The sequence below is a fragment of the Lathyrus oleraceus genome, chromosome 4 (assembly GCF_024323335.1).
Source record: "Lathyrus oleraceus cultivar Zhongwan6 chromosome 4, CAAS_Psat_ZW6_1.0, whole genome shotgun sequence".
In the NCBI taxonomy this organism is placed as follows: Eukaryota; Viridiplantae; Streptophyta; class Magnoliopsida; order Fabales; family Fabaceae; genus Lathyrus; species Lathyrus oleraceus.
This window is the reverse complement of record NC_066582.1, coordinates 293971669-293983120: the sequence shown is the minus strand read 5'-3', so window position 1 is coordinate 293983120 and position 11452 is coordinate 293971669. Positions and strand designations below refer to the sequence as shown.

At 36.8% G+C, this 11452-nt stretch overlaps 1 protein-coding gene across 1 annotated transcript; it reads left to right on the top strand.

Annotated features, from left to right (window-relative positions):
- Window positions 1-4122: 4122 nt before the first annotated feature.
- On the top strand, window positions 4123-4971 carry LOC127137169 (uncharacterized mitochondrial protein AtMg00810-like). The gene has a single exon (XM_051063653.1). The coding sequence runs from the start codon at window positions 4123-4125 to the stop codon at window positions 4969-4971; it is 849 nt and encodes a 282-aa protein (XP_050919610.1).
- Window positions 4972-11452: the final 6481 nt, after the last annotated feature.

Below are 11452 nucleotides of genomic sequence, written 5' to 3'. Positions count from 1 at the left end.
TTCACTTATATCAGCCAACTCTTGTAACTAACATTGTAACGGCCAGCTTGAGCACAAGAAATCCACAAATGCCTTGTGAACATCACCTACAACAATGAGTAGTTTGTGAATTGCATCATTATAAATGGCCAGAAACTCTTTTCAGTTTCACCGTCATATGAATTGTGAATTCCTAATAATGTTATGTTGTCACATGATGCTTCTGTTTGGGAAATCAAAATACCAATACATGTCTCTAAATACTACCAAAGCATCTTCAAGCCAACCCATGCTCACAATACTTACTATCATATAATTAAGAGTATCATAAAAGTGAAGGACATGTCCTCCTTCAAATGTCTCATAAGCAACAAGAACACATTGTGAATAAGAATTAGTTTATTCCTAGAATAAGGGTTTGTTCCTAGAATAAGAGAAACAAATCATAAATTGATTTGTTCTCATTAAATGTAATTATTTAGTGTAATTTCTTGTATAGCCCTGTAACCTTTATATATACAAGAAATAACAATGAGAAATACATCAAGCCAAGAATTATTGACATGATATCAGAGTCGGAGATCAAATCTGTGATTTTCTGGTTTTGATTGTTTTTTTCTCTGTCTGCGACAACATCCTGATCGTTTTAGTTTGCTGTTCATCGTTTCTGGTTCCTGATCGATCACTGTAGAATTCTTTTCGTGCAGATTGCTCTCGTGATTCTGCGTTTAGGGCTTCGTTTGATTTGCGATTCTTTCACGAATAGTGTGATTCTAGGTCATGACTGTATTTTTTGGTTGCAGTTTTAATTTTTTGGTTCTTGGTTTGTGATTCTGAATTGTGAATATCATTTGGTTTTGCCGCTCTTTCCAAATCGAGGTATTGAATTTTGCTGCTACTTGATTCTGGATCGTAATATGCTCGCGGGCGGCTTGGTTCTTGGAGTATATTATTCGTGAAGTTTTTGACTGTAGGTTGTTATAATAATAATAATAATAATAATAATAATAATAATAATTATTATTATTATAATATAGTAATCGGTGAGATTGAATTCAATTACATGGTGAGATTGAATTCAATTACATAATAATTTAGATGACTTTCGAAATAGAAATACATAACTTATGTGTTTGTTTCATCGATAAGAATTATTCTGTTTGGGAATTTCAATTCAAGATGTATATTAGAGGAAAGGGATTATGGAGTCACTTAGACATTGTGACGGATAAAATTGCTTTAGATGCATGGGAAACTCAAAATGCTCAAATCATCACTTGGTTTCTCAACAGTATTGATCCTCGGATGATAAATAATTTGCGCTCCTTTTCAACTGCTCAAGAAATATGGAATTATCTGAAGCGTATTTATAACCAGGACAATTCGGCAAAATGTTTTCAGTTGGAGCTAGACATAGCCAACTATAAACAAGGTGATTTGTCTATTCAAGAATACTATTATGATTTTTTGAATCTCTGGATAAAATATTTTGCTATTATACATGCTAATGTTCTCAAAACCTCTCTCGCGACTGTTAAAGAGGTCTACAACACAAGTAGGCGAGATCAATTTCTCATGAAACTCCGTCCAGAATTTGAGATTGTTAGAGGTGTTTTGCTCAATAGGAATCCTGTTGCTTTTTTGGATACTTGTGTCAGTGAACTTCTAATGGAGGAACAACATCTACTTACTCAAGGAACCATGTCTCATGATGTTGTTAGTTCCAAACCTGTGGCAATTGCATATGCCGCTCAAAGTAGAGGAAAGGGTCGTGATATGCGAGTAGTCCAATGTTTTTTTTGCAAACAATTTGGACATTTTTCTTGTAGTTGTAGTAAGAAGTTTTGCAACTATTGCAAACAACAGGGTCATATCATCTTTGACTGTCCCACACGTCCTCCCGGACAAGCACAACGTCCAACTTAAGCATTTCATGCCACTATCAACTTTGCAGTTGATCCTCTCAGTACCGGTGCATCAACTGGTAGTGTTCCGCAACCTGAAATGATTCAACAAATGGTACTTCATGCTCTTTCAGCCTTGGAAATTCATGGTAAGTCTTCTAATGCTTCTCAACCATGGTTTCTTGATTCTGGTGCATCCAATCACATGACGGGTTCCTCTGAATACTTGTAAAATTTACATTCCTATAATGGTAAAAATTCAAATTGCTGATGGTAATAAACTCTCTATCACTGATGTCGGTGACATAAACTCTAACTTTTCTGACGTGCTTGTATCACTCGGACTTGCTTTCAACTTATTTTCGGTTGGTCAATTGGTGGATACCAATTGTAATGTTAATTTTTCTTGTGTTGGTTGTCTTGTGCATGAGCATGCATGGGGGAAGGTGATCGCGAATGGGCCTAAAATGGGAAGGCTGTTTCTGCTCCAGTTTAGTTCTAGTCATTTATCTTTTGCGTGTAATACTGTTTTTGAACTCTTATGAGGATTGACATCGAAAATTAGACCATCCAAATTCTGTTGTTTTGTCTCATTTATTTAAAACTGATTTGTTGGGAAATAAACATGCTTGTCCTGCTTCTATTTCATGTTCTGTGTGCAAATTGGCTAAAAGTAAAACACTTTCTTTTCCGTCAGGTCTTCATCGTGCTTCTACTTGTTTTGAGATGATTCATAGTGATGTGTGGGGAATGTCTCCTGCAACATCCCATGCTCATTATAAATATTTTGTCACATTTATTGATGATTACAGTCACGTTATTTGGATATATTTTCTTAGATCTAAGTCTGGAGTGTTTTATATGTTTCAGAAGTTTTTGACATATGTTGAAAATCAATTTCAAGCAAGTGTTAAAATTTTTCGATCTGACTCGGGAGGTGAGTATATGTCTCATGAATTTCAGGAATATCTACAACAAAAAGGGATCTTGTCTCAGCAGTCTTGTCCCAATACCCCCCCCCCCCCCCCCAACAAAACGGGATGGCGGAGCGAAAGAATCGTCATTTGCGTGATGTAACGCGCACCTTACTTCTTCAAGCTTCTGTGTCATCCTGATTTTGGGTAGAGGCTCTTTCTACAATTGTATTCTTAATCAATCGTGTTCCTTCTACGTTTATTGATTTTGATTCTCCCTTCTTTCGCCTTTATAAAATTCAGCCTAATTATAGTGATTTACATACTTTTGAATGTGTGTGTTTTATTCACTTACCTCCGTTTGAACGAAATAAGCTTGGAGCATAGTCTATTCAATGTGCATTGGGGTATAACAACTCTCATAAGGATTTTGTGTGTTACGATGTTTCTAATCACCATTTTCGAATTTCTCGGAATATTACATTTTTTTATAATCAATATATGTTTCATTCTCTTTCTCCTGCCACAAATGATATTGATATTCTTCCTAATTTTTCTGTTATGGCTCGATCTATAGAACATTACAAACCAGGAATCACATATGCCAGATAACGCAGAAAATAGGATCCCACTGCCCCTCCCGACACAGATCCGCCACTTGATCCTGAATCGATCGAACCACGACGTTCTGGTCGAATATCTAAAGCACCAGATAGATATTCACTAGACACATATGATTCCTCACATACTTCTATGACTGCCTCACTATCTAGCATATCTATTCCTACTTGTTATGCACAGACATTTAAAGACGTGCGTTGGATAAAAGTAATGAAAGAGAAACTCCAGGCTCTTCAAGAGAATTTTACATGGGATATTGTCTCTTGTCCCCTTGATAGCAAACCCATCTGCTGCAAATGGGTGTATTATGTGAAACTGAATTCTGATGGATCTCTCAACCGTTTTAAGGCTCGATTGGTTGCCTTAGGAAATAAGCAGGAATATGGAATTGATTATGATGAGACATTTACATTGGTTGTCAAAATGACATCTGTTCGTACGATACTCTCTATAACCACTTCTAATGGGTGGTATCTTCACCAAATGGATGTCAAAATTTTCTTTCTTCATGGTGACCTGGCAAAAGATATTTATATGACTCCTCCTTAAGGCGTATTCTCGTCATCTAAGGGTGTGTGCAAGCTCAAACACTCCTTATACGGTTTGAAGCAAATGCCTAGAGCATGTATGAAAAATTCCACTCCACTTTACTTGGGTTCTCCTTTACTCAGAGTCAGTATGATTCTACTCTATTTATTTATAGAATGTCTACTGGATTTGTCCTACTTCTTCTGTATGTTGATGATATGATTATTACTGGTTCTAATAATGCTTCGATTCAAAGCCTTAAACAGCTGTTACAAGCATCGTTTCATATGAAAGATCTTGGTAATTTGCATTACTTTCTTGGTCTTGAAGTTCACTCTACATCTAAGGGTATATTCCTCCATCAACACAAGTATGCCACCAATTTAATTTATATGGCTGGTCTCCAATCGGCTAATCCAGTGGATACTCCTCTCGAGGTTAATGTTAAATATCTTCGTGATGATGGTGATCTCTTGCCTGATCCCTTATTGTATCGTCAACTCGTGGGTAACCTTAATTACTTGATTATTACTCTCTTGGACATATCTTTTGCTGTTCAACAAGTAAGTCAATTCATGCACTCTCCTCGCCACCTTCACTTGGCAACAGTTCGTCACATGATTTGTTACTTGAAGGGAAGCTCTCATCGTGGTTTATTCTTTCCTAGTGGAGTTGCTCCTAAATTAAGTGTTTATAGTGATGTCGATTGGGCAGGGTGTCCTGATACTCGACGATTTGTCACTGATTGGTACATGTTTCTTGGATCTTCATTGATCTCATGGAAAAGTAAGAAACAAGCGAGAGTCTCTAAATCTTCTACTGAATCTCAGTATCGTGCCATGTCTGTTGCTTGTTCTGAAATAATTTGGCTTCGTGGTCTTTTGGCTGAACTTGGGTTTCCTCAAATAGAGCCAACTTCACTTTATGCTGACAATACAAGTGCCATCCAAATTGTTGCGAATCCTGTTTTTCATGAACACACCAAACATATCGAAGTTGATTGTCACTCAATCTGTGACGCATAGGATGACCGACTAATATCACTTCCTCATGCCAGTACTCAGTTGTAGGTTGTAGATATTCTTACCAAGGTTGTTCCGCGTCCATGTCATTACTTTCTTGTTAGCAAATTGATACTCATTGACCAACAACATCAATCCGTTGAGGGATGTGAATAAGAATTAGTTTGTTCCTAGAATAAGGGTTTATTCCTAGAATAAATGAAACAAATTAGAAATTGATTTGTTCTCATTAAATATAGTTATTTAGTGTAATTACCTGTATAGCCCTGTAACCTCTATATATACAAGAAATAACAATGAGAAAGGCATCAAGCAAAAAATTATTGACACATCTATGATTAAAACACTTAATCACAAGAGAATTAACCACATTAATTCTAACCAAAAGTCTGCTTTTTATAACAACATTGTTAATGTGTCTTTAATAGATAAAAAAACTTCAAAGAGCATCAATGCAACAATTTTTACTTAACAAGTTGGTAAATGAGCACCATGTGAAGGCCTTTGGATGAATCAAAAGAAACACCTTCAGACTCATAACTTGTACATCCCATAGTGAGGATATTCCAAACACACAGAAGGCACTTCAGCATTTGATCAAACACTTTGAGGATAGATGGAAACAACATGTAGGTAGCAATACCTAGGTATTTGGTTGATGCATAATGCTTTATGGTGGTAACAAATAAGGATATAATGAATGATAACATCAAAACAGTGACTCGATCAGGTGGTTCTGGCGGTGGAATTATTGGCAATTACACTCTTGATGGAAATTGAACCAATATAAAAACAGAAGAAATTGGAAGAAACAAGAGAAAAATCATTCCACCAGGATCAAAACATTTGAGTTTGTTGAGGTTTATAGAAATTGCTTGTGCAAAGGCGCTCAATTCGACTGGAAAATTGCAAGGAGAGATTGAAATACCTTTTGGTAGTTGCATAGTGAGTCGCATGGCATGTGCAATTGTGAGAAAATTCTTTACTTTGAATAGCTTTTGATTGATAGCAAATTGTGTGATCATCATCCAAATGATGGCTGTGCATTACCATACATGACACATGAGTGTTTTTAGTATGTTTTATCCCATTCTATTGTTGCATGTCTATACATAAAGATCTACATTGATACATCTCTTAAAATAACTCATAAAATCCATTTTGTGTCAGTATGCATCAACACATAAGCCTATGCATCGATCCATACAGCATGTTGCAAATTACAATTTTTTTTTGTTCAGTATGCATCGATGCACACGAGTCATGTATCGACACATGAGCAGGCAAAATGCTCTATGGATCGATCCATACGAGCCTTGCATCGATCCATGATCAGTTGAAACACCCTATGCATCAATGCATGCGTATTATGCATCGATCCATGTTAGTGAAAATGTCATATGCATCAATACATACGAATTATGCATCGATACATGCTTAATTCATTTCACCAAAAACTCATATATCTTACAGTATGCATCGATGCATACCCTTATGTATCAATGCATAAGTTTGTTTTATGTTCTAACAGTTTCTATTTCAGCATAAATAAGAGATGTTGTGACATCAGTAAACGAAAACGAATTCAAAGAGGGAAAAACAATTGAACACAAGATCAAAGCAGTGTGTAGCAGCAATTGTTGTTGAGCAGATAGAAACCTGAAAGAGACTTCATCTTCTTCATCTTCTCAATCACTTTTCTTCAAGAACATCAAAACATAATCATTCTTGTTCTTTGAATTAAAGGATCAACGAGATAACGTTCAGTGGTACGATCAAGGATCTAGCTGAGTTGAAGATTGAAGGGGGTTTCGAAGAAAAACCTACTGGTTTGTCCTTCAAGAACTGGAGTGTTCTTGCGGGTTTGTTAGTCACGTTTGCAGAACAGATTTAGCCGCAGCGTTGCGTTTGGAGATCGAGGGATTTCGCAAGCAGGTCGTGGAACCGGTGAATTGTTTGCAATTTCGTGCAGGAAATTCTTGATCGTGCTCAGATCAAGTGGAGGTTTCATATAAGAAGAAGTTCTTGGAATTTAGAATTCTGTTTTTGTATCATAACCTTGTATCAATGAATTCGGCATAATTGATAATCAAAGTTCTCAATTTCATTTGAAATTGAGAGGGAGACGTACCCACACGCGAGGACGACGTGGGGAACTTCCTTACCAAATCTCTGCGTATTGTATTCTTCCCTTACTCCTCTTTACGTTTCCAACAATTTTGCAAATTCAGTTAGTGTGTGGTGATTGTACCTTTTGCAAGACAGCAGTGGCAAGAAAACTTCTTTAACTAAACTCCACTGTTGTTCATTATTGATTACATACACACCAACTGTTTAACAAAATTGTTAGCTAGGTTTTATTCATTGGAAATAGACTTTAATGATAAGTGCATTCAATTGGCTAAAATTCTGGTGTTAATAGTTCTGTCATTCTTATCCAAATCCAGCATTAAACTCGTGTGTCCGGTTTTCTAGTAGCGGTTCAGAATAGACGAAAGTCGATTCGGGACTGAAATTTTCCGCCAACTTTAAAAACTCTGATAAAACTTTAAATCCGTTTAATTTTAAAGAGGTGATCTATTCATCCCCCCTCTCGATCACTAGCCACACCGTCTAACAAGTGGTATCAGAGCGCCGGTTCGCTGGTGCTCTGTGGCTGCCTGTAACAATATGGATTCTGAACCAAAGGGGGCGTATAATAGAGCGCCCATTTTCAACGGTGAAAATTATGGCTACTGGAAAGACTGCATGCGAGGTCATGTAAATTCTGTGGATAGGCTAGTATGGGCTGCCATTGAAAATGGTCCTTTTCAAATCACTATGACAAATGCGGTTGGCGCCATAGTTCCTAAACCAGAAGATGATTGGAATGAGAAAGATGAGAAAAAGTGGTCGTGTGATTGGAGAGCTCGAAACATGCTAATTTCAGCACTTGGTGTTGATGAGTATTATCAGGTATCCCATTGCACGACAACTAAAGAAATGTGGGATGCATTAGAAGTTGCCCATGAGGGTACTACTGAAGTAAAACAGTCTCGCATTAACACACTCAATCAAGAGTTTGAGCTCTTTCGCATGAAACAAGGAGAATCTATCTCCGACATGCAAAAGAGATTCACTCATCTCACTAATAGGTTGAATGCCCTTGGAAAACCTGTTTCCAATGAAATTGCTACTAATAAAATTCTCAGGTGTCTTAGCAGGGAATGGCAACCTAAAGTAACAGCAATTAAAGAAGCCAACGATCTAACGAGACTTACGATTACAACTCTGTTTGGAAAGCTGGAAGAACATCAGCAAGCATTGGAAAGTCTTGAAAAATACGAGAACAAAAGTAAGAAGGAAAAGGAGAAGAAAAGAGACAAAGAGGGAGAGAAGAAGCCAATAGCTCTTGTGGCCTCTAGCTCTAAGTCCTCACGAAAAGAGCAAAGCGACAATGATTCAAATAGTGACAAAGATTCGGATGATGAGGAAATGGGACTGTTTGTAAGGAGATATAATAGATTCATTCGAAAGAATGGAGTCAAGCATTCCGACAAAAATCTCATGAAGTTTCGAAGACAATCTACAGATTCGAAACAAGAAGAGAACAAGAAGAGTAGAGGAAGATGATCTTGTTTTAATTGTGGTAAATCTGGACATTATAAAACGGACTGCCCTATGAAGTATAAGGATCAAAGAAAAGCTTCACCAAAAGGGTACAACAAACAAAGAAGAGCGTACATTGCATGGGAAAGTGATAGTGATTCATCAAGCACACAAAGCTCAAGTGATGGTGATGAAGCCGCAAATCTGTGCCTTATGGCTCACACAAAAAATTTGTCCTACCACAAGAAGAAAAACAATGACAAAAAGGTAAAACAAGCCTATTACAATAATTTCTCTTCTATGACTTTTTCGGAATTAAAAATAGCTTTTGAAAAACTGCATAACGAAGCTGTAGATGCTTTTAAAAGACTATCTTCCGACAAACAATTTTTTTCATTTTTGGAAGGTAAAGTATACAAAGCTGAAAATGATTTAGAAACGTTGAAAGCTAGTATTGCAGAAAATTCAAAAGATATTGACATTGATGGATGTAGTAGAGTTAGGTATTGTGACGCTTGTCATATTTGGCAAAAAGAGGTAAACACTCTTAAGGTCAAATTAGAAAACGCGTTGCAACCTAAGGTCACTTATGCCGTTGACTCTAGGTTGTTTAAGAAGTCGTTAAATCCACCATATGCAAAATACTCTTTCATTCCAAAGGATTTAATGAACAAGAATAAACAACCACATCATCATGGTTTATGTCATTATTGTTGTCGTGCTAGCCATACCATTGAGAAATGCAAGTTTAGGAGATTTCTTGTTACTAAAGGTATTTGTCAATGGAAGCCAAAAGGCAACCATGTTAGCACTTACCCACTTGGACCCAATGAAAATTGGGTACCAACCTCTCTCTTTTGATATTGTAGGATGAGTGCCTTGCTTCCGTAGATAGAAGGTGGTTTCTTGACAGCGGCTGCTCAAGGCACATGACCGGTGACAAATCGCTTTTTATAGACTTCAAGGCAAAGAAGAAGGGATATGTTACTTATGGAGACAATAACAAAGGAGCTATACTCGGCAAAGGTAGTGTAGGTAATCCCTCCACCACTACTATTTCTAATGTCCATCTAGTAGAGGGACTTAAACACAATTTGTTAAGCATAACTCAATTATGTGACATGGGCTATAAAGCTTCTTTTACAAAAATTTGCTGCATAATTGAACATGCTGAACAGAACGTTGTGTTTAAGGGTGTAAGAGTAAACAACATCTATATGCTTGACCTTTTTGATGTATCTTTAACAAGTACTAAATGTCTAGTTACCTTGAATGATGATTCTTGGCTTTGGCATAGACGTTTAGCACATGTTAATTTCGATTTGCTCAATAAGGTTGTGTCTAAGGATCTAGTAGTCGGTCTTCCAAAAATAAAATTTTCAAAAGACCACCTATGTGACGCTTGCCAAATGGGAAAGCAAACGAGAGTCTCTTTTAAATCAAAAAATATAATTTCAACTTCACGACCTCTTGAGCTTCTCCATATGGATCTCTTTGGACCTTCTAGGACAAAGAGCTTAGGTGGAAATTAATATGGTTTTGTAATTGTTGACGACTATTCTAGATTTACTTGGACTATATTCCTTCATAGCAAAGATGAAACTTTTTCTGCTTTTAAGAATTTTGCAAATCTGTCCCAAAATAAAATGAACTCCAAAATAGTTACAATCCGTAGCGATCATGGTGGTGAATTTCAAAATTATCACTTTGATAAGTATTGTGACAAGTATGGTATTGAGCATAACTTTTCAGCTCCTCGAACTCCACAACAAAATGGCGTTGTGGAGCGTAAAAATCGTGTTTTAGAGGAGTTGGCAAGAACAATGCTAAATGAGGGTGGATTACCAAAATACTTTTGGGCTGATGCTGTTAGCACAGCTTGTTATGTTTTAAACAGAATCTTAATTCGTCCAATTTTAAATAAAACCCCTTATGAGCTTTTAAAAGGAAGAAAGCCAAACTTGTCACATCTTCACGTGTTCGGTTGTAAATGTTTCGTTTTGAATAATGGTAAGGAAAATATTGGGAAGTTTGATGCAAAAGCAGATGAAGGTATCTTTCTTGGATACTCACTATCAAGTAAAGCATATAGAGTGTATAATAAGCGTTTACTTACCGTTGAAGAATCTGTCCATGTTTCTTTTGATGAGTCTTATCCGAAAAATGTCGGAAAAGGTATTTCTTTTGATGACGCAGGTGTATCTACAGAAGACATACTCAAAGAAGCTGTTAAGGAAACTGATCAATCCAAAACAGCTGCCCATGAGAAGGAGAAAGATACTAGTCATGAAGAAGATGAGGAAGAAAAGACAGCTGAAGTGAATGATCTTCCAACAGCTTGGAAGTCCTCAAAAGACCATCCGATAGACAACATCTTGGGAGACATTTTAAAGGGAGTAATGACCCGTTCTAAGATAAGTAATTTTTGTTCTCACTTCGCTTTTGTTTCACAAGTAGAACCTAAAAATGCCAAAGAGGCCTTGATTGATGAATTTTGGCTAATGGCCATGCAAGAAGAGCTTAATCAATTTAAAAGAAATGACGTTTGGGAACTTGTCCCTCGTCCGCGAGATCATCATATCATAGGTACTAAGTGGGTTTTTAGAAATAAGCTTGATGAAAACGAAGTGATTACTAGGAATAAGGCACGTTTAGTTGCACAAGGGTATAACCAAGAGGAGGGCATAGACTATGAGGAAACTTATGCTCCAGTTGCTCGCCTTGAAGCTATACGTCTCTTGCTTGCCTATGCGTGTTCTAATGATTTTAAGCTTTACCAAATGGACGTAAAGAGTGCTTTTCTTAATGGTGTCATAAATGAAGAAGTATATGTTTCACAACCTCCTGGTTTTGAGAATGCTGAAAATCCAGATCATGTTTACAAATTAAAACGAGC

What these genes read in the sequence shown, in the direction of transcription:
- LOC127137169 (XM_051063653.1), top strand. Translation starts at nt 4,123, where the DNA reads ATGTCTACTGGATTTGTCCTACTTCTTCTGTATGTTGATGATATGATT.